General features: G+C 39.8%; 2 protein-coding genes across 5 annotated transcripts; one reads left to right on the top strand and one right to left on the bottom strand.

Annotated features, from left to right (window-relative positions):
- Positions 1-92: 92 nt before the first annotated feature.
- On the top strand, positions 93-2442 carry LOC100679927. 2 transcript variants are annotated; one of them, XM_031925954.2, is made up of 3 exons: positions 94-267; positions 416-506; positions 596-2442. In XM_031925954.2, exon 3 carries the CDS (start codon positions 626-628, stop codon positions 1820-1822), a length of 1197 nt encoding a protein of 398 aa, XP_031781814.1. In that variant the 5' UTR covers positions 94-267; positions 416-506; positions 596-625; the 3' UTR covers positions 1823-2442. The 2 variants fall into 2 exon arrangements, with proteins under 2 accessions (XP_016842186.1, XP_031781814.1); XM_016986697.3 differs by lacking the exon at positions 416-506 and having other exon boundaries at positions 93-267.
- LOC100679958 (nidogen) lies at positions 1930-19873 on the bottom strand. Of its 3 annotated transcripts, XM_031925951.2 has the most exons (21): positions 18562-19873; positions 13215-13493; positions 12935-13140; positions 12751-12842; positions 12315-12464; positions 11608-11841; positions 10993-11518; positions 10691-10857; positions 10439-10567; positions 10266-10364; positions 7045-7224; positions 6352-6489; positions 5362-5487; positions 5115-5237; positions 4511-4860; positions 4039-4375; positions 3727-3955; positions 3471-3646; positions 3285-3393; positions 3088-3206; positions 1930-2993 (listed from the first exon to the last, which is right to left on the bottom strand). In XM_031925951.2, exons 1-21 carry the CDS (start codon positions 18787-18789, stop codon positions 2857-2859), a joined length of 4134 nt encoding a protein of 1377 aa, XP_031781811.1. In that variant the 5' UTR covers positions 18790-19873; the 3' UTR covers positions 1930-2856. The 3 variants fall into 3 exon arrangements, with proteins under 3 accessions (XP_031781811.1, XP_031781812.1, XP_031781813.1); XM_031925952.2 differs by lacking the exon at positions 6352-6489 and having other exon boundaries at positions 2455-2993; XM_031925953.2 differs by lacking the exons at positions 5115-5237; positions 5362-5487; positions 6352-6489 and having other exon boundaries at positions 2455-2993.
- Positions 19874-23525: the final 3652 nt, after the last annotated feature.

The raw sequence follows: 23525 nt of genomic DNA on the forward strand, positions 1-23525 counted from the left end.
AGAGCTATACTCTGCAGAAATATAAATATATATATATATATATATATATATATATATATATATGTGTGTGTGTGTGTGTTATTGTTGTACGTTCGCGTTGATCAAGTATAAATCGAAATCCCTCATAGACGTTTGAAACATAGAGGTGGAAAGGTACGCTGCGCGATTCTCTTGAGCCAGATTAATTTATATCACATAAGTACCAATCAGTTTTTATCGAGCTTTATATTATCAAGATCGTCTAAAATTTATAACTCTGCATTGCAGGTATGTAAACGATCAATATATATTATTTTCCAAAAATCGAATTATATCTATGAAAACCTGTACATAATATGTAGTATAATCTATGACGATGTTGTTGTGAAATAGAAAACAACTAACTAAATTATTCTCATTAATATAATTTTCGCAGGTGCTTGTTTGCACAAAAAGTTTATTTTTGTCAATTGCTTTCGGATCACAATACAGAGGCTGCTCGCGTTTACAACTTGAACATATTATATGTATGTAAATCTTTTGAAATTTGCGACATTACTCGAATCACAGTGTATAATTAAGTTCGTTTCATTTACGTAACATATATGTTTTTCAGACGAATATTTTATTATCATCAATCATTATAATGGCGACACAAGCAACACAAAACTTGAAAGCCGTGCCAAAGCTTAGTGAAATTAATAACTTGAATGATGCATTAATTAAGTCGATCAAACAAGAAGAATTGCTTGAAAGCACGCTAAGACTGAGAAATTTGCCAAGAACTCCGAGAAATTACATAACAACGACAAACAGAAGAAGGAGGCAGCACCCAAAACTAAAAACCGTTAGTCAGCGGAGCCATTTCGACTCCCGTGCTAATCCAATATTAAATTCATCGAACACTAATACGAGTGAAAGATCAGAAAATGATTCCACCTACGGATCAATTGATTCACCGGATCACGTTTTCTATAATTTGATGGAATACCGCGGAAACGATTCTGGTGCTGAAAGTGAATTTCATATTAAAAATATGAGTAACTCTAATTCAGAGATGGTAAGGGTAAACCAGCATTCTATGTTTGGCTCAATCGGAACGAAATTTATAAATGTAGAAGACATGCGCGCGAAGTTAGAAAACAAAAGTGCGAAAAATATTCCGAAAAAAATCATTTTCCTGATTCCGGCTGAGTTAGAAGCTTCCGTGGAGATATTGAAAGTGCAGCCAATGGTGCAGACAGTTAAAAGTAAAGTTGAAAATGTACTATCAGAAGATGAAGTTTTCAGTGGTATAAACCAGTTGCCTACTAGTACAACAACTTTGCCTTCGCCGAGGAATGATTCAGACGGTTCCGACTTCCTTGGGCCTATTAAACGTCAAATGAAGAAAAACAATATGAAGAAACGAAATGCTCCTTACGCGCGTCGTATTGTTCAGGGCCGTGCAAAGGAAAATTACCGACCTTCAGTAGTTAAAGATACTTCAAATGCACCACATTGCGCATTAGATAACTTTAAGTTGGAAATTCCCGAATCGTATGTACAACAAGATTTTCAACAAACACATGACTCTGCGGGTCCTATTAGAAGCAAGACCTATAGGAACGGAGCATATAAACGAACGACGCCGCTTCGATCTTATTCTAACTCGTCTAATATCGGTAATAATAATACACCCGTTAATGGCTACTATTCTCGGTACCCTGGTATTATGAATCAGTTTTCACGCGACAGAAATGATCGCAACAAACCGTATTATAACTCAAAATTCAGAAAAGTTAAATTATGTTGGAACTGTCAGAGCGATTGTCATTTATTTAGACAGTGTCCGCTAGCATAGTGTATCATTCGTATCTTTGTAAATGTTTATATCGCGGTCACAGTTCTGGATCAACGAAAAGAATTGTTATTTAATCAAAAACTTGTATACTATTTTAATTGTAAAAATGGATTCAAACGTTTAATTTTATACGCGACGACGTTATGATTCATGACTAGTGCAGTTGTATTATTGCTAAATGCTAAGTTTAACTTACCGTGTGATAATATAACAGCGTTATGATATCAAACAAAGAATTATCCATGTATCTATAAGTAGGATGTGAGGCGGCTATAGAGGGAGAATATGTTATAATTGATAGCAATCTTTATACGCATGCTGTGATTTTAGCTGCCTTATTAAATATTCTGTAAAACATGAGAAGAGATTTTTCAATGATTATCTAGTCAGGCATCAATTGATTAATCACTTCCTAATTGCGTTACTTATTTTTCGCAGTTTTCATTGTTGACATGTACATTGTACGTATTATAAATAAAAAGTAGCGTTTAATCTCACAGTTCGCGGTTGTTAAAATTGTCGATGATATATTATTGCGGCGGAACATGGATAACCTCAGATGATGTAGATGTTGTATTTATACTAGAAATATGTTCGAATAAATTGAAGAATTAAAAAAATTCGCATTTTTTCTTAAATATCTTGTTTTATTTAGCACAATAGTTCGTTAAAAAAATATCGCTTGCGAAATGCAGTTGGCACAGTTAGCAAAAAAATAAAAAAATTATATTACAGTAGGCGATTTACGTAAATTTATGAAAATAGACGAGTATAAATTTTACATTAATTATTAAACTATTCTACATTGTTATGATTCACTATAAGTTACACTTAATTTTATCGATAACAGTGATGTTAGCTCTCGTAAATGTCTATGTTCACATGATGCTTAAACGATATCCATTTTTCTATATTGTACTGAATGATTATTTGTCCGATTTTCTTATTAATACGAAGATTTATTTTGTTATGGTTTGAAAATACCATAATCGTTATTGTTGTTTCTTATTTTGTAAAAAAAAAATATTAGTAAACTATTTTGAATATCTCGAATCTGTACACGGACCTACTGCATTATCCGCACAGGAGCATGTTCGGCCACCTTGACCATCCGGGAGACATAGCTGTTCTTCAGTACACCTTCCATTCTCATATTGACAAATATTTGAAGCTAAGAACGTTAACGAAAATTTTAAATAGCATTAGAAATGACGGACAATTGTTTATTGAAAATTTGAAAATGTTAAATAGAGTTAAATTTTTACCTCGTGGACACGTTTCGGGAACGATGACAATCCCGTAGGGCTTACCGCTACCACCTGCTGGAAGCGATATTGAAGGCCCTCTTTCGCCCGTGCTCTTGACAGCGACTTCGATCTTTCCACTACAAAGGGATTGCATGAATATTTGGTTTTTGGTACAATCAATGTTTTAAAATAAAAATTGAACATTTTTCACTTACGTTTTCCAGTCAGTCCAATAGTAATGATTTTGAGAAATGGCCAAACCAAATGGATAAGATAAATTTTTGGCAATTACGCGGACTGACTTGTTATCAATGTTCGCACAATCTATAAAAAATATTCGATCAAGTTTGTTAGTCGTTAGAATTGTGTTAATTTAATGGCACCATTTTCGAAAGCCTTACTTATGGTAAACGTTCCAGCATCAGCCCAGCAAAGTTCGTCGGTATACCAATCGATAGCTAAAGAGTTGGGTAGCTTCACGTGCTCTCCAGTCAAAAAGATTTGTCTTCCAGTTCCATCTTCGTTAGCACATTCCAATTTCGGGGCTGGGCGGTACCAGTCAGACCAGAAGATTTTTCTGCAATATTGCAAGTTTCGCAATTTTAATTTACACGCATATAATGTGTCGTTATCGTTTATTTAGTCGCGTATCGTTACCCTCTGTACGGATGCACCGCAATGCCTCTGGGATTGATGAGGCCTTCGGAGAATAGGATTTTCCTCTTTTTCGTGTCCAAATGTGCCACTTCGATGGTCTCGTTTCCTGAATCGGTCCAAAAAACTGCTCGCGACACCCAATCAATGGCTATGCCCTCGGTACTCGATACTTGTCCAATGAAAGATTCCGACTTGGATCCGTTGTACGTCATCCTCATGATTTTATTGCCTTTAAAAGGGATGGTTGATTTTTATTTACCATTGAAAGATCAAGTAAAAGATAGTCCGATCACGCGAACGATCAATGCGTACCAGTTATATCGCTAGCGTACGCTTTTCCTTGGGGACAATCTATGTCCAGAGCAATGGCCATTTGGTGGTAGGCGACGTAAATTGGATTGCCCGGGCTTTCTGGCGTGGGGAAGAATGGTATTCTATGCGTGGCCATGCCCTGATTGACTAGCAGGAAATTCGCTTCGTGCTTCGGTCGTGGTCGACAATCGGCCCCATCCCCGATGAAGCCTTCGTTGCAGACGCACGTGAATTCGTTGCCGCCCAGCGGAAGGCAGGACGCATCTCGCGAGCAAAGGCTCGGATTCTGCCTGCACGAGGTCTGCTGCACGCAGTTGAAGCCGTCGCCGTAGAAGCCCTGAAAGAAATCAAACAAGGCTGTTTATAAATGTGACGAATTGCAACACGTCACTTGTCACGCGCGTCGGAGGTTGTAGATGACCGCAAGAGAGGAGGAAGAGAAAGACTGGCCGTCGTGCCGGTGTATACTCACAGGTAGGCAAACGCAGGCGTAATTAGCGGAGGTCTGGTTGTATCCGCAAACAGCGTTTCTGCCGCAGTTGTTGACTTCGGAGCAGCTGACGTGCTCCTCGACGCACTGGCGCAGGCCATCGCCGTGGTAGCCGGCGATGCAGGCGCAGTGGTAGCCGCCGAGGCCGTCGCTCGAGGAGACGCACTGGGCGTTAACGTGGCACTGCTGCGGGTTCGTCGAGCAGTCCGCGAGCACGCACTGGCCGTCGACCATGCTGTAGCCCGGCTGGCAGGTGCACTCGAAGCGCGAGTGGGCCGGCACGTACGAGCACCACTCGTTCTCGCTGCACTCCTTGTGCTCCCGGCACTCGTCTGCAATCAAATCATCATTTACAACTCTGCGCCCCGACGCCGGCTCTTTCTAAACTAATTAGCAAGGTAATAACGTTTAGTCGCACGACTAACTCCCACTAAGTCCAGGAAAAGTTACATTACGATATCCACCAAACTAATAGCTACACAAACCGCAGAAATACTAGGATACTCTATACGTCAACGCGCTACTGATCTACGTCTACGAAATATAAATACAAGTCAACTGTATAATATTCAAACAAACGAAGCACCGTAGGGTGAGCAGGTCGTTCCGTCTCCTTTGTAGCCCGTGTTGCAGACACATTTGGCGATCGGATCATCCTGACGACACGATGCATTGGGGTCACAAATATCGACGTCCAAGCAGGAGATTTCTGTTTAATGGTAAGGTGTGATAAAAATAAAAAATAGCTCATGACACTACTCACGTAATATTGTTGAAAGGAAGTTAGCTTCCAAAACTTGGAGCTTTAAAAACATTCCATAGCATGTACCTACCGGATTTCGAGCATTCCATACCGTCACCTTCGTAGCCCGGATTGCACTGGCACATGTACTGCTCGCTGTTTTGATCGTGAACGCATTGCGCGTAAGGGTGACATCTGTTTAGCACGTTACATGGCGCTAGACAGAAGCGAGTAAAATTATCATTCCTGTTAGAAGCTCAGATTTATATCAAGTCTTCAATAAATGCAGTTTAGTAATTTAGAATTATTTCTTGTTGATGTAAATAAGTATGAATCGTAGTTTTCATAGAAATTCGTGACATGATGGAAAAATGTATGGTTCACAATAAAATGTCATTCATATATGATAATAATAATGTATTCAACATTCTTTTTCAGGTTGATCAAATTAAGTTACTTGTAATTTTTTGTAACCGTTCATGTAACTCATTAGGCTAATTCATGTTTATATTGTACAACGAAACTAGCAAATAAAATGCATTTTAACTCTTTTTCGACATTTGACAAAATTTTCAGTTTTTAAACTCAAAATTTAAAAGTTTAAAATTTAAAAATTTAAAAGATTGTCATATAATATAATACTTCAAAAATACATTTCAAATGCTAGATAAAATCAATATTTATGATGATGATCCTTATGTTTGATCGACCATTTAAAGTGAAATGAATGAATGCATAATGTTTATTTTGATAAAACAATACATAGCTCTGCACTAATTTTACAAATGAAGCTGAGTTTAGTTTACTGAAATTTTTTACCATAAAAAAAATCAAATATAATATAAAAAAAAAATCCAAGAGTAATAATGTTACCTTTTGATGTAATAGCAAAAATTTTGTCATCAAATTCATTTTTCAAATGATTGTGCGATAACAAATCTTTACTATTTAAAATAAAGCAAAATGATGATTATTATGAAAATGATGTGAAACGAGGAACGCATACGAGTCTGCATGGTGGCGCAAAACAATGTAAGCAAGAAGCAACTTATAAGCCAAGCAGGAACTCAGTAGCTCGTACTATTGGATCCAGAAGGACCCATCGTCTCGTGGATTAGTCTTGGGCGTGGTACACAAAGATTTTCCAGTTGATCATAATCGTATCCCCAAGGGCAAATGCAGCGGTCATCCAAACATTCTGGTAGTGGTCGTGCCATTACTAAAATCCACGACGTAGCATCCAAATTTAATATTTTTGGATTTATTTAAGATTTAAATTTCAGTTCAGTAATTAGGTAAATATCTGCAATGACGATTTCTTTCATTAAGCATTTACAAATGCTGCATCATATTTTCAGTTTACGAAAAAATTCGAAAATATTCCACTAAAAATACTCTGTATTCGCTAAATAAAATTAAAGCATCATATTATAAGTCTACGAACAGTACATTAATGAATTTTCTCTGGAAGCTGTGTTTATTTGCCATTTTTAATTAAAAACGTATTAGGATTAACGTGAAGACGATGGGTGATGCATCAATAAGTGCATACTTGATTTCATGCGTTCATGCTATTCAATTCTACTTGTTATAGCAACAAATTGTACGAACAAAAATATTAGATATTGTTTCATTAAATGAAACATATAGCATGCAACAAAATTGAAATACCTTTATACTACTTCTACAATCTAGCTTCCACCTAAAAGTCCCATGTGCGGATGACCAACTGTATAGATGCATTATGAAAATCGAATTGTAATTTTTTGCTTACGTTCGTGCATGATTTCGCCAGAGCCATGATCCGGTAATCCCTCATCGTCTCTTATACACATGCTATTTTGGAATTCCCATCCAACTGGGCACCAGCACATTTCGACATGGCATTTTGGAATAGGAGTTTCTTCCTCTACGATTCCTGCATCGGTATCCGGGTAGCATTCATATCCATTTCCTGCGCAAACATGATTAAATGTTACTACAAAAACATTTTTGTTTCATACCAAGAGAATGTCCAGCATATGTTAATTAATCTGGGAAATACTCAGTATTTTGAATTTTTAAAATAAGCGCTTTTTGGATGGCGCTATTTATTTATTTATTTATTCATCCAGAGTAATAAATACATGTTATAGTTAGCTCCAAGATATACTTGGTATATCTGGGTTAACTGACATCCTATAGAGGTAGACACAGCTACCTGTACATAGGTCTGGTATATACTTAACAAAACTAACTTACAAACTAAAAAACTAACAAAATGAAACTCTTACTAAGATTGCACTCTTTCTTTTTGTTAGTTTACAATATATGAGTACTGAGCCATTTCTTTATCTTTTTCTTATTATAATTTTTCGAGATATTTAGATGTTTTAGATTTGGATTAGATTTAGGTAGACAATTAAATACTTGTATCGCTCTAATGTGATTATTCTTATCACTAACAGCTTTAGAGCATTTTGGCGATTTAATAAGTTTGTTTCTAGTTATACTATTTGATGTCATATGCTGATTCTTAAGTTCATTATAGTGATAGATAACACATTCATAAGCGAAAATTTGTTTAAGGTTTAATGGATTATTTTGATCAAATTTATTTTTGTTAATAATTTTTAATATTCTATTCTGAGATCTTTGTAGTAATTCTAGGTTGTTTTTGTATGCACCACCCCATGCAATGTTTCCATAGGTTATTATGCTGTGGAAAAATGCATAGTATATAATTTTAAGAATATCGGTTTGCATGCACTTTGACAATTTATATAATATATATATATTAAATATTTAGTTTTCTTTATTATATATTCAATATGCTTATCCCATTTTAAATTGAAATCAAAATTAATACCCAGATAGTAATTACCGAATGTCATATATATATATATATATATATATATATATATATATATATATATATATATATACAGTTTTACTTATATTAAGAGATAATTTATTAAGCAACAACCAAGTAGATATATCCTCTAGGTACATATTCATTTTATTTTCGACTTTGGCCCAAGTATCATAGTATCAGTTGTATAAATAGCTGTATCATCAGCATATGAGATTGTACTTTCAGTCCTATCAACAAGCAGGTCATTGACATATATTATAAATAAAAGTGGACCAAGAATTGTCCCTTGTGGCACTCCCGTAATTACTGTCTCATAAGGGCTATCCGCTGTTCCTATTTTAACTTTTTGTTTTCTATTACATAAGTAACTAATTATTATTTTATGCGCTTTATCCCTTATACCGTAGTTATACAATTTTTCTAGTAAAATAGCATGATTGACCGTATCAAAAGCTTTAGCCAGATCTAGAAAGGTAATTGCCATTTGTTTGCTTTTGTCTAGTTTACTGTAAATTATGTTCGTGATATAACTTAGAGCATCTTTGCTCCCTATATTTTTTCTAAAACCATATTGATTTTTGGCAAGTAGATTAAATTTGTCAAAGAAGGATTGGAATCTGTTATATATTATTTTTTCTAATATTTTTGCTAAATTAGATATTAACGATATTGGTCTATAGTTAGTTATCTCCATTTTGCTACCAGATTTGAAAATGGGAACTACCTCCGCTGATTTCAAGGCATCCGGCCATATTGATTTATCTATACAAAGATTAAATATGTGTGTTAATGCATTAACAATTAAAGGTGATAGTACTTTCAGAGCTTTGGAGGGAATATTATCAATTCCACCATTTTTCATTTTTATATTCTGAATAATTTGCAGTATTTCTGAGTTATTAGTTGGTTTGATAAAGATTGTATTATTGTTTTAGGAGGTAATTCTAATTTTTTACCCTGTGGGTTAATAATTTTGTCGCTTAAGTCTTTTCCTATTTTACAAAAAAAGGAATTCATGTAGTCGGCAATTTTTATCGGTTCTTCAATTATACAGTTTTTATCTATCGCTATTTTATTAATTGTTGTATCCTTTTGCGAGTTTGTTCCTAGCTTATTCTTAATGCGTTTCCAAAGTTGTTTAGTATTGTTACTGTTATTTGTAAAGACATTTCTATCATGCCTAAACTTTGCTTCATAAATCAGCTTATCTAGCCTCTTGGTATAGTTCTTATACTCTACTTTAATATTATTATTATTTGGTTCTTTGCGCATTTTTTTGTATAATTGTTCTTTTTTCTTGCACGAGACCATGATAGCTTTAGTGATCCACTCCTTTCTTGGAGTTTTTGTACTTATTTTCATATTAATCAGACTTTTAGATTTTTCTAAGCAATCCTGTCTCTCGTTTATTAAGTAGGCTGTAGCGGAGTTGGGATCATGCATTGTTTCTATGATATGCCAATTTTTACTGCTAGCTATTCTCTGTAGTTTAGTGTAATTATAATAATGGCGAACAATCTCTTTTTTTGGTTTAGGTGGTTTATTCAGCTTTAAGAAGATTGGGTAATGGTCGGTAAATGGGATCATAAGTTTGAATGATTTAGTGTCAATAGATTTAGTTTTTATATAGATATTGTCAATGCATGTTCCGTTTCCACTACCGTTCTTAGGTCTTGTCGTGTGTCTAAATCCTGGGGCAAACCCCTTTTCTAACATGTTAGTTAATAGTTCTTGGCTATAATTATCTTCTTTCATAATATCTATGTTAAAGTCACCAATAATTAAGTGATTTTTAAGATTTTTTTTTTTTTATATTGACGTATGTTTTTAAGTTCGCTATGAATTCTAGAGAAGAGAGATCATGGCATCTGTATAAAGATGATAATTGAACATTGCTATTGTTACTTAACGTTATTCGTGTGTTTAATATTTTGAGTTTACCTATTTCTATCACTTCTGTTGTTTCTGATATACCATCTTGTATATAAACTACTACCCCATCATTTTGATTTATTTTACCATTATTGAAAAGGCTAATTTTTTTAGCTTACACGGAAACACGATTAAGTTTTTGTCCGTTTGATGTTAATTCATAAGATTCTATACTAATGCATGACATACATATCACAGTCAGTTCTTACCTAGGTATCCCGCTGCGCAAGTACAAACATGAGCCTGACGATCCTCGCTATAATCGCAAGTTGCCAAAGGCGAACAGTCGTGGGCTTGATCGCATGGAGCTAAAATTATTACGTTCAATATCGAAATAATCACGTTGAAATATATTAAAGCTGTAAATATCAATATTGTTTACTTCGTGTGATAGGATAACACCCATTTGGTGTATTTTCAAAGCCTGGAATGCAAGTGCAAACGGGTGTTCCACTTGTCATAATGCATTGCTCGTAATCTCCGCACCTAGTATCATCGCAAGACGCCAACTCTGTAAAAACAGTAATTATTTGAAATTATTCGATTCAATTATTCCTGCACAGTACATAACGATTAAAATACGTACAGAACAAAATTTATAGAAAAACCATAATATCGTATAATATTGACTTACTTTCACAAGTACGTCCGTCGCCGGAGAAGCCTGGCCTGCAATGGCACGTATGACTACCCTCTGTATTAACACAGTAGGCGTCGGGTGAGCAAACGTGATTGCCCATGTTGCACTCGTTAATGTCCACGCAGCTCGAAGAGCCGTCTTCCTTGTAGAGCTGTTGATATCTGTTAATCGTGTGAGATATTGAGATTATGACGCATGGGATATTCTACTTTGTGATTTTAATGCAACCGCGCGTAAGAATTGCGCGAGAAATGCAGGCAAAAGCTCAATAACATATCAAACGTAAAATATCTCACCCAGGATCGCAAACACATCTGAAGCTGTCGGCGTCGGCTACACAGGAGCTGTGATAGCCGCACGTGGCTCGGCCCTGTATGCAGGGGTCCTCCTCCTCGAGGGGCACGATTTTGGAATTCATGGCGAAGCGCACGATGCCCTCGCGACTCTCGTAAGTCGTGATGCCCCTGGAGAACTTGAGTCGGCTGGTGTCGTCGCCGGCGTCACTCGGCGGCGCGTAGCTGCATTCGTTGTAATAGATTACTTGATCCTCGCTGAAGAGGTACTCGTTCGAGGGATTGGCGGCGAGCTTGTATTTTCGCTCGGTGTTCGAGCGGATCGTGCCGGGCTGTACGCGCGTCAAGAGCACCTCGTGGTCGCCGAAGTCGATGCGCGCCCCCTCCTCCACGGGCGGGAGGTTGCCTTTGATCTCCGATTCCATCTTTAGCTGACCGAACACGTCGAGGCCCAGGTAGCTGTTTCGTATCGTCACCTTATCTCCCGTCGACTTGAAGATCAGCTCGATCGTGTGATTGAATACTCCCCCTGTCGACAGCACACGCGCATCGCGGTTCGTACACCCTTCAAAGTATCGAGCGCACAACAAACAGTCATAGGTAAGGCGAAAAAATTACCAGTCAGTTGATATCCGTTCTTCGTCTCCCCGCTGGTCTTAGCGAAGAGCCAGCCAATGACACCGCTCATGGGATTTAGCAGCTGGAAGCGGTCCCCGATGTTTACTGGTATGCGCGCCAGCGCCGTGTACGTCCTGCCGTCCTTCGTTTGCACGTAGCACTGCAAATCCCTGTCCGTGAACTCGTGATCGTTTATCTTGCCGGACACTTTGCCGATGACGCGCAGCGGTACATCTGCAAATTCGTGTACACATATAGCAGCACAGAGTAATTCCCCCTTCCGAAACAGCTCAAAGCCATTGTTTCCAAAAGCTCGAAGCACTAGACGACGTGTATTGTTTGAATTTCATAAAAATAAAAATAGCAATATACAATCAGCACGGGGATACGCAGAACTGCAATCTCGAAAAGCTTATCCATTATTCTGCGTATTTTTAGCGGGAATTATTCGAAGTCGCGCAAAAAACGAAAGATAAGTTTTTCCCTACATCGCGCTATCAATCAAACGAGAATAATACCGGGTTTATTCGTGCACACTATTTGAATGATGTCCAATATCAGAAGACGAAGAATCATCTGAATAGCCCGTCTCGCGCATAATGAGGTACGTGACCTTTGGAAATTGCTCGAGGAAGAGGGGGCGGCCGAGTGCAGGGTGCTAGAAAGTAGAAGGAGTAAAAAGTTGTCCATCCACGACAAATGTTTACCGTTTGGTTGACAGGATTTTCCATTTCCGAAGTAGCCCTGCTTGCATGCGCAGCAGAAGCCCATTTCGTAATCGATACACGTCGCCTTGCTGTGACAATGGGTGGCGCCGCCGCTCCTGCAACTTTGCACCTGATCCTTTCCCCGCTTATCTGAAAATCATACGCCCCGATAATTATATTCCGAGCACGAAGCCGCGACTAATCGGTTACGCTTGATTGCATTAGCAGATTGACTGTGTATTATGCGGCGCGGCTGCGTGAACGAAACGAGCCGGGCATAATACAGAGAAAAGCAATTCCAGCTGCTGCTGCTGCGGGGTATCAATGCGCGCTATTCGTTTCCTTTTTAAAAAGAGGAAAACGTGCTCCGAGCACCCGGGGGGGTTATTCGATTCTTCTGATTGTGCTCTTATACTGCCGGGACTGATCTGTTTACCGTCTACGTTGTCGGGGTGCCCGATGTCCTGGCCCTCGGCGACGGGCCCGATTTGGAAGACCCACTGACCGGGACGGTGGACGTTGGACCATCTGCACATTTTCATTATTTTTCGTTATTTTCGTAAAATTGGAAGCGTCACTCTGTATAGACCATGCGTGTGATCGAAGTCGCGCGCACGTACTTGTCGATATTTTGAATCTGGTCGGTTCCGGAGCCGGGCAGCACGTACATCTTGTCCTCGCCCATGATGCCGACTTGTGCCTTGGCGTCGGGCAGTCCGTTGGGATGAGACTCGCCCTGAATCCACTGAATTCCGCCCTCCGGGTATAGCAGCTCAACGTAGGAGTGCGTCTCATTCGACGAGATCGCGACTTGGTAAGTGTTTACCTACGGCATAAAATCAGAAATGTAAAATCACCGACAAAAGCTGTGGGCGAGATGATTAGAACGATTAATTTCACCTTGTCCTTCTTCTCGTTGAAGTATCCGACGTCGAGCCAGGTTGCCAAGTAAACGTGGGTCGGCACGAAGTTAACGGCGTTTTTGAAGCTGCTTCGCACGAGGCCACCGGCTCGGGCGAGTACGTCGGACGAGTTGGTTTCCGCGAGAAATATCGTGCCCGAACTTCGGATGTCTACGTGCGTGTACAGGGGAGCTACGACAGGATCGTCGAGGGGAAACGGTATGTTGAAAAACCTGTTCATCGGTCTGATGAAGGACAGCACTCCATTTCCGTTGACCTGCAAGAAATCAGGAAGGACCGAATGAAAAAAAAAACCGAATTCGCTCACCCGGGCATTGCCTCGGGGCAATAAAGGCCGCGGAACAATTGCTCTTCCGGCGGACATAAAAGTTTTACGCGCGCTTGTAAGGCGAAAGCTCGCGACACGTGCAGCTGTCCTGCAGGGATGACGCAACAACAAACGTGTCAATTATGCCTTTACGAGTATACGCGGCCGCGTAAACGAGCGCGGTAGCCGGGAAGTCATTCACCTAACTCAATTCTGTGTATGAGACAGAACCGCCGCCTGTGCACCGGCCATACTGAAAAAGTTTCGGCGTGAACATTCGCAGGCACATTCGTAAACAGAGACGGATGCTGCAGGCATGGCCCGAATGCGCGGCTGAACCACGAACGACTCGGACTCGCGCGAGCCGGGGGGAGACACACGCTGCACCTAATTCCGTCATCAATTGGTCAAGATAAAATGCACACCAGTTCGCTGCGCACACCGCTCCACATTCGACACGCGCATTATAACTTAACAACAGCTGCTCCCCACGCGCCGCCGCTGCCTCGCTGCTGCCGAGCGTATTAAAGTGCGGAAGAGACATCACGAATCGAGAGTTGCTGGATTGATCTGCGCCCTGCAATGCGTTCTATGTTATACCTATATACGCTGTCTTTTCATGATCGCGCGACTTCTGTGTGTCTGGCTTTTACGTCCGATTCCGCTTTAGACTTCGAACATCTGTTGGCTTAGGCGCGCTGATTGAGCTCTTATTAGCCGACCATTTTCTGTTTGCCCGAAAAGTTTCACTCACTTGAACAGATGTACATTCAAACGGCATTATTGCTATGTTGTCTAAATTGGCGCATTCTAGAACTGTCGCAATGTTTTGGAGTTGTTATTTTCGGTACAGAGAAAATAAACTATACGTCTAAACCACTAATTGATTCCGAATGTTGACCTGCATTGTATTCATACTGAACAGAGGTTAATACTATGACATTGCAATCGGTATCCCAAAAAATTCGGCTACTACCTACCATACGCACTACCACTAACTAACAATCTAGCAATACCACAGCTCTTTCAAAATTGAATGGATATACATGTTAAGTAATACATGTTGCGATGATCACGCGATTTAAATTGAATTAAATTATAGCCGTAAAACGAAATTAGTATCACGAGCCAACAGACCATTTAGTCTTTTCGTTGTCTAGAAACATTAATCGCCAAAAGATTTAATTTGCTATTTAAGTGCAGCATATCGATGACGGTGTGGCACGAAAATATATTACTATTTTTATCATTTGGAAAATTAACTCACTCACAATCGATTGCGATACGTGAATGAATTTTCATTAAAACTCTCGTACAGTATGCATAAAACCTCTCAGATAAAAATAGTCTTCTTACTTTTATTTTGCAGTTCAATTCGATATTCTTAGTTTATTTTTACCGTTCATGAATATAGGTTCTTTCAATACCCATGCAGCTACTTTTGTATGTTTTTTGATCAAGTGGATGTAATATTTTCTTCATTTTTACAAATCAGCTATTTAAATAGTTCCGTTAAAAACAGCATTTCTCGAATATTGAAAAAACGATGATTTTAGAATATTTGTCATTGATTATACAAACTTTAGATTGGTTAAAAAAAAATAAATAAATTTTGCTATGAATTCATCAGTCTGTATGAGACTTCGCTTTAAAGTTTTATAATATATAAGAACGTAGACATAATAAGGCACAAATAAGACTTCAACATCTGTAGAAAAATTTATATTTGATCGTTATTCTATGAAGTTAATCAGATGTATCCATCAAGTTGAATTATTCATTTTTTACTAATTTATTTAAAGATTATTCATAAAAATTAAATTGGCTGTAAAGAGCTCCAATGACACGTAATTCTAAAATTTAATTGAAAAATATTGAACATGTCAAAAACAAAAATTTAACTATTAAAAAAAAAGATAAATCCTACGAGAGCGTTGAAGAATGTCTAAGAAGCGAAACTGAGATGCTTGCAAGCAAAGAAACGGAAGCGAAACCTGGTCATAGGTCGATGACGAATTTCTGCTAATGATGGAGAATGCACGGTCTAACGCAATCGTGTAATCGGTCGCAATCATTTTGATGAGGAGAATAGTCGGCGATAACAGGGAATGGAGATGATTGTCGTGTAGGCAGGTCTCCATCCTCCAGTGTACAGGGATTGAGAGATAGCCTTAGAGAGGAGAGAGAGACAGAGAGAGAGAGAGAGAGAGAGAGAGAGAGTGAGGAGGGGGGAGGAGGGGGGATATAACACCAGGGTTCAACCTGCATCGTGCGATATCCATGTCAATCAATTTATTCGCCATCTCGTGGAGCTTTACATGCCCATTGTCTCGTGCCCGACATCGCGATCATAACCCTGAATGTAAAACCTACTTATTGCTGCTGCACTGATGCTAATGCATGGTTTCATAGGGCAGAGCTTTCTGTCATTGCCAATGCTTTATGCCTACTTATACGCTGCACTCATTGCTTATATTACAAAGTTCCTTTTCAACGTCTCCGAGCACTTGACTTACTTTTAAGAAAAGCCTAACGGAGTCACTGGGTTAATTCTCGCAAAGTTTTAATGCGAGACTCTGATTAATAATTTTACAATGTCAAAATGTTTTTTCCGCTCAAATAATTATATTGATCAATCTAGTAAATTCTATTAGTCAAAATTAATTCAAATGAATGCAAAGACTCGAGGAAACCGCGAATACGAAAACCGTACACATTGTTGCGCGCAAAACAATTTAATCAGTTAAAACGTATGGAAAGCAGTCGAGGAAATAAAGATATTAAGCCGAATTTCGTAACTAGATAGTATCAAATGAATACCAGCAGAGTCTCAAACAAAGATAGAAATTAGTGCACACAGCATATGGCTTATATAATTAACGTGAGAAAGTATTAAGGCTGATTAAGGGATACGCTTTTGCTGTTTCAGTCATTGAGCTACTAACAAATCAACTTTTGTCGTATTGTTTAAAATTGATGATCCGTAATTATATATTTAAAACTACTATGTAGTATGCAATCAAACAGTGCTTTAATTTGTCTGAGTATAACTCAGCATAATATTTTTATAACTCAGAACTTTAATCTTCAAAATATAGTAATCATTACTGACTGTACCCACATAATATTACATATAGTATGTTTGGTGTATTTAAAAATTAAAAAAATAAATAAATAAAATTCATAAAGAATTCACGAAAAAATTGATTTGTTATGCTACATTATTATGCCTAAGTCTTCGCTTAGGTGCGAATTCGTCACACCAATGCTGAAGCTACTAGTTCATTGATCATTGAATCATATATTGAGCGTGGCAAATAGGATAATATTAGCTGAATCAATGTATTGTTCTATAGAAATATGTGTGATCAAATAGCTATTCAACAATAAGCTTATATTTATATACCCACGGCCAGAAAGTGTTTTTAAGCAATCGATCAACACTAACCAAGTTTAAAAGAAATCGTTATTCATGCGACACAATCTTTTCGAAATTTTAGTAAAAACCACTATAAATTTGACACGTAGAAAAGTACAGATACAACGAGATAATTGAATCAGCTCATTGCGCCAGCGTGTCTCATTCACAGCATGAGGTAGTTTGTCTCGAAGCTCATTTGGTTCCGTAAACACCTCCGATCGAGTATTGATGCTTATTTTCTGCATTCAACGAATAGTGAAATCATGAGAACATTCGCAAATTAGTTGCAAATCTCTTGAAATTTGTTAACGGGTTTCCGCTTTAGGAATGAGAAAACAATGCAGAGTCACGAATATTTCTGGAATCTTTGAGATACTAATGTCAGATTTTGCATTGTTAATTTGAATTAGCCAGGTGTCAATAATTGTTTGCAATTCACACCAAAACTACTATTATTTTCATTACATCAATGAGTATACGTGTACTGGTAAAGTAGGACAAGAAATAAAATTTAAGCGTGCGATCGGCTCAGAAATGTACAAATCCACAGCTAAAATGGTTGAGTAAACAAGCGATGCTTGTCTCAGTGGTACATTGATGTATTTATACATAAACAGTTCGGAAATATTATTTCGTAAGTGATCGCTCGAATTAGGGCGATGAAATAAAAAGAAACGCGTTAAACGCGCTTCGCTTCATTATCATTCGCACGATAAATTCGTGTCACGCTTGATGCAGTGGAGGATGACGACAGATAGAAAGAGTATAACGCCGAATTAAGCGGATGACCGAATGTCCACATCTTTTCATAATCTCGCCGGCAGACTGGGACGAATTTGAGCAGTTATATGAGAGAATTAGAACTTTACGCGCAAGAATCATGGAACTTGTGGACTCTTTGCGATAAACGTTTCATCAGCCGCGGGGAAAGTAATTTCAAACTTTTACCACTTTTTCAAGAATACGTAAATGAACTAAATTATGCTCAACTCTGATGCTATCTGATTCATGGCTTAACTGGAAAATTTCCGCTGAACTTGTCGAAATCGTGACTACGCGCCGATGTGAATCGACGCCAATTTCCGAGAAAATCTCTCTTCGTACTTCCGTTTGAATGAATTGAAAAAATTCAGCGAACCTTTTTCAATTACTACAATTAAGTTACGTAATGACGCCGCAGCATCACCGGTTACACGAATTCTCGCAAGTTGGGAGGTGCCGGCGATGGTCTTTCATTCAGCGATTTTATCTCGATTTCTCAGTTCACCGACACGCTGATTAATTGCCCCCCTACGATAGACGAGTATATCAAAGAGTGTAAAAAGAGCGAGCCGGTATCCGGCAACGTTTCAGAAATATTGAGAATAATTCGATCACATTGGAATTACGGTAGAGAACTGCAGAGCGCCCGATCGCTTGAAGCTCGGCTTGGCTGTTTTCTATTTATTTCCCGCGACGATAGCACGCGCAAGTTCTGAAAAAGCTGCGGCAATCGCAGAACGTTAGATGGCTTCGGTCGCGTCAGTCGCGATAAGGCGCGTAGTTTATCGGCAGATTGAGATACGCTTTTGAATCGGGCAATGAATGAGAACTCACAAAGATCGACTTGTACTCCTTGTCGTAGAGCTTGATCGGCGTCTGCAGCATCAATTCGGCCGTTCGCACCATGCCATCGGGCTGGGATTGGAGGCTCGCTGCCCCCGGTGTGGTGTAGGGGTAGAGCTCGTTCCTGCTGAGAGCGTCCGCCTGGATCGTCGCGAGGACCAGGACGAGGAGGGCCCCGAGGGCCCCGAAACTCGCTCGAATTGGCACGCCACGTGCCATCCTGCTGGACTGCGTAAGCGCGACTGCCGATCCGCCTTCCTCGTGAGTCTCTTCAAGACGACTCACTCTGTCTCTGTCTGTCTCTCTCTCTCTCTCTCTCTCTCTCGCTCTCTCTCTCTCTCTCTCTCTCTCTCTCTCTCTCTCTCTCTCTTTCTCTCTCTCTCTCTCTATCTCCGCTTCTTCGGCGTTCGCTTTCCTCGACAACGCGTGGCTGCTCGCTCGTTGTCACAATCGTCTCTTATTCCACGGGGCGCGTTGCCCGAGCGGCGGTACGAGAATGCCTCACAGTTCGCTTCTGGAAGTCTGACTGGCACTCGTCAGTGAAGCAGCGCGCGCGCGATAAATTTGAGAAACGGGGCTTTAACCAGTTTAGCCCCACCCCTGCGGCTTGAAAGCTGCGTTCGCGCCTCCGAACCCGCATTATACGCGCACACGCGCACGCGAGTGTATATTATGCCTGCCAGCCGAGCCGCCGAGACGTGCAGGGGACTCGCGCGTTTACGCTTTTACGTCAAATCACAAATGCCTCATTCTCACAGAGCCGCCAATACGAACCTTTTGTATTGCACGCGCGCGCGAACTCGTTTAAAATTGATTGCGACTTCTCGCGACTCCGATACATTCAATTGCTCCACTTATTTATAGAATATCTCCGCAGCCGCCGGGTTGCCCAACTAATTGACTGAATTACAATGAAATTAATGCGCGCGTACGGGCTCAATAATTAGAGTCTAACCCATATTTTCCTAAACTAGGTCTTATCTTAACTTCTACGCTCAATTCGATCAGTTATGTAAACCTTAATTTCGAGCAATCAACCGCCATGGGTTTGTTTTCGGAGCAATACTACTGAGACTCGAAGTGTAAAAATAAAAATTGTAATGTCTGAAATGCCCTGTTGTGTTGACACAGAGTTAGCTCTGTTGACGCGTTCTATTTCGAGCTTGGGTTAAAGGAACACCGAGTCTCTGCCGCATGTTTGGAGTAACGACAGTGCACCATTTTGAATTTCCTGCCGAGTCTATGCAGCGCCCTATACGATCAATTTAAACTTAAAGGCGAAGTGAGGTAAGAAAACAGCAGTGTTTTTTGATCATCCCCATTTACCTGCAGCCGTAACTCTCCGCCAACAGCTGCGCATTAAATCACGTCGCTCGCAGCTTCTCACGATGTTAAGCTTCGCTGATAAAACGTCCGCGAACAAAGACTACTTAACTTTTTTCGCTCGTAAAAAACTACCTGACGCTCCAATCAGAAGCTTACACGCGCTACTGCGCTCCGCACCGAGCGTAGTGACATCATCGCGCGCTACCGATCTCGCGCGCTTCCCTTATTAAAATTACACCTCGGCGATAAACATTCTGCATAATTTATTTTACGAGAACCGGCGCGGCTGAATTATTCGCACAGTCGAACGTGCGCTGCGCTCGCGCCTGTTCTGTTAGCGCTCGTTAACGGCGCGGTTATTAGATTAATGAAGTTGCACGACGAGGGCTCGCTAGACGCGCAGCTGGCGGCCTTGCTCACGATGGAAATTAAATCGGCATTGCGACTTGTCGATGATATATACCGCGAGCGCGACGAATGAAACCTGCGAGGGCGAAGCGAATTGCGAAACTGTCCTCCGCCGCGTCTTCGTCGGCCTCCTTCTCTTTCCGTTTGTCGGCGAGACTCGTGCTGCAACGCGCCGCGAAATTGGCAAGATACGCGCGATCGGCGAGCTTGATGATGGACTTACTTACGAGAGCCGACGAGAGCGGTCGGCCCGATTTTTCATTTTTTCCGTCGGCGCGCGCGAGACGACAGATCAGCGAGCCCTTCTGCTTAGCGCGCGACTAATGCCGAACTCACGTCATCCTATGCGAGCGCCCCCGAGGAGGAATTTCAGCTGATTGCCGCCGCGACTTTATCTACGACAGACATCGGAAATGCCGGCGTATGCGCGGCGCGCGGTACTTATTGTTATTGTCGAGCGCGCGGTGCGCGGGGGACCTTTTTGGGCGCGCTCACGCGGCCAATCAGGCGCAATTTTTGCCTTCTTAATTTCTGAAATTCAACGCCGAGACACAGCCAAAAAACCTCTCGACTCGGCTTTTCCTCGAAATCTCCCCATCAGCAGCCTCTCTCTGTATACTCGTACTTTCTTCGGCTTGGGTTGTTTCAATTATCTCGTTACTACGGCTATTACTGCGATTAAAATCAAGATGAGCCGCGAGAGTGCCTTGTGCCATCAAGATGCGCGATTAAATCAGGAGCTGGGGACGGGAGGTCGCCAATGAATGGTAATTTTGTACATGTTGTAAATCGATCTTTATTACAAGAAATTACATCACTAGTTTGTACATATAAAATATAATATAAATATAATACAAGAGCTATAATACAGAAATGTTCAAGTCAGGGCTTCGATTGGTAGGGTGCAGTACGTGCTTGTGTGTACTTGCTGTGCGCCAAGAAATATTTCGATATCTTGACTTCAAAGGATGGTGAACAGGGAACAGAGAATAAAGAGCACCATCGTTCAAAGTTTCGTGGAGTTCACGAGTTCGTAACTTATTTAGCGCGCTGCGGAGACAATACATTACATTTGGTGAACGGAAATGACTCTGTGATATCGACGCAAAATCGAAATTGAACCGAGATAGAAAAACCATTGCCCGCAACGATGACGGTTAAAGAGTCCCTGCCTATTGTGTATATTTATTGTAATCGCCACTGCACTTCGGAACATGCATCAGCGCGCACATTCGAGACGCCTGCAGCAGCGGCTCGCAAGACAAACACTCGCATGATGGTATCGTAAATCGTTGTATGTGTGCTTCTCTCAACGCAATGACTTGGCGACAAGAAAATCCTCTCAGCTCTGCGCGAAAATGAGGATCGACCGGCTTCGAAAATCTAAAGTTACGTCTTGATAAAAGCATCGCACAGAAGATTCATTCGCACTTTTACTCGATCAACTTTCTCAGATCCGCAGAGCGTTGCGCACCGAAAGCCGAGTGGCAAAATCATTGGTGCTGCTTTTTAAAATTAGATTTAACTATAGTCGTTAAAATGTATGCAATAACACTAATGCGACTCAGTTAGAATACGTAGAATTGTTCTTCTCAATAAATGCAATCTATAAGCTTACAGAGGAGTAATTCAATACACTTGTTAGCATGACTATGTATAACTAAACGCACATTTAAATAATGACTTAATTTCTTTTGTATTAGCACTTTGTTTATGCTCGAGAGACTGTTCTGCCGCGACGCGACTGTGCAGAGTTTGAGTGTCAATTGCGTGCTTTGCCATATAACTTGCATACGTCTTTCTAAGTGAAGAGTATTAGAGCCAGCTACGAGGTGCGGTAACTGCGTTAACGATTAAAGCTACGATAATACCATCATGAATTAACGTGCGTGCATTAATATATTATTCGGGCGGCGTTCGCCTTTAATTGTAATTACGATGTTGGCAGTATTTCATCAACCCTATAGCACAAATATTCGTTCTATGTTGTCGCGTTTAATTTTTAATTGCGCTTCCCTCGTGACATATTATTTATTATATACTTGTATAAACTGTGGACGCGAACGCAGTCGCTAAGTCTTTTGGAGTGATAAGTCGTGCGTGTAAATGTATCAAGATACAAAAATTTAACTCCGAGATCAATGCAGGAGTAAACAGCGCTATTGATTCGGAGCCATCGATAAAATATCTCAATAGTTTCAACATTAACATTTATAAATAGTAAAGCTGCCGACGCGATATGAGAGCCATACAAATTTCGGTCACCTAACAATTTTTCCAAATATAGTAAAATTACTGCTAATATTTATAAGAAAGGCTATATCTAGAATATTATATAATTTTTTTAAAATGCACGTATTCGATCCTCTCGAGAGCAAGACGAATTCTGAGGAAGATCACTACAAATAAAATCATTCATAATCCGATTGTATTGTAATAAGGTAATGAGACAATGGATTACACGCTTCCATCAGTGATTCACTCACACTCAATTACCCGGTCAAATTCTTTCGCTACTTATAGCACGAACGAAATCCACGATTTCTTTTTATGCCGTAGAAAAACTCCTGCGCAGTATAATATATTATATTAATCCTTGGGATCATTCAATAAATCATAAACTTTGATTAACAATATACGTTGTATAACTGACTAGCGTGTTTTGACGTGATCTATGGCTTAATTATAAATATACGTATTCTTACATGCTCGACTTGATTATAAATAATCACTTTACTATATACACATATGTATAACAAATCAATAGAAGTAGCGTAAACGGTATGGTATAATAAAAAATGCTGAGAACTCGTAACAAAACTTTCGAAAATTCGAAATTACGCACGGCAGAAATTTCACACTTTATAAACTTTGCATATTAGATAGTATGTACAACATTCTCTAGATTATTGATAATTGGGCAGTGTGTGCGACCGTTATCTTGAATAATAAAAAAGGCTCTCGCCGTTGCAAGGTGGAGAAACGCTTGAAGCAAGACGGGCCAGTGGTATAATATACAAAACGAAAAGGATCTGAATAAATCTCAGAAATTTCCAGCTTGTATTCGTACGTGCTACAGCACTCACGGCGGCGCCGAACGAGTGCCACGTATTTTTATCAAATATTCTAACTAGAGCTATCACGCTATCTCGTCGAGCAAGCCCTCGTCATTTCTCCTAAACTTTTTTTCTATTTGGAATATAGAAAAAGTGCGGCGCGTT

This window comes from Nasonia vitripennis, assembly GCF_009193385.2.
Source record: "Nasonia vitripennis strain AsymCx chromosome 3 unlocalized genomic scaffold, Nvit_psr_1.1 chr3_random0005, whole genome shotgun sequence".
NCBI lineage: Eukaryota > Metazoa > Arthropoda > Insecta > Hymenoptera > Pteromalidae > Nasonia > Nasonia vitripennis.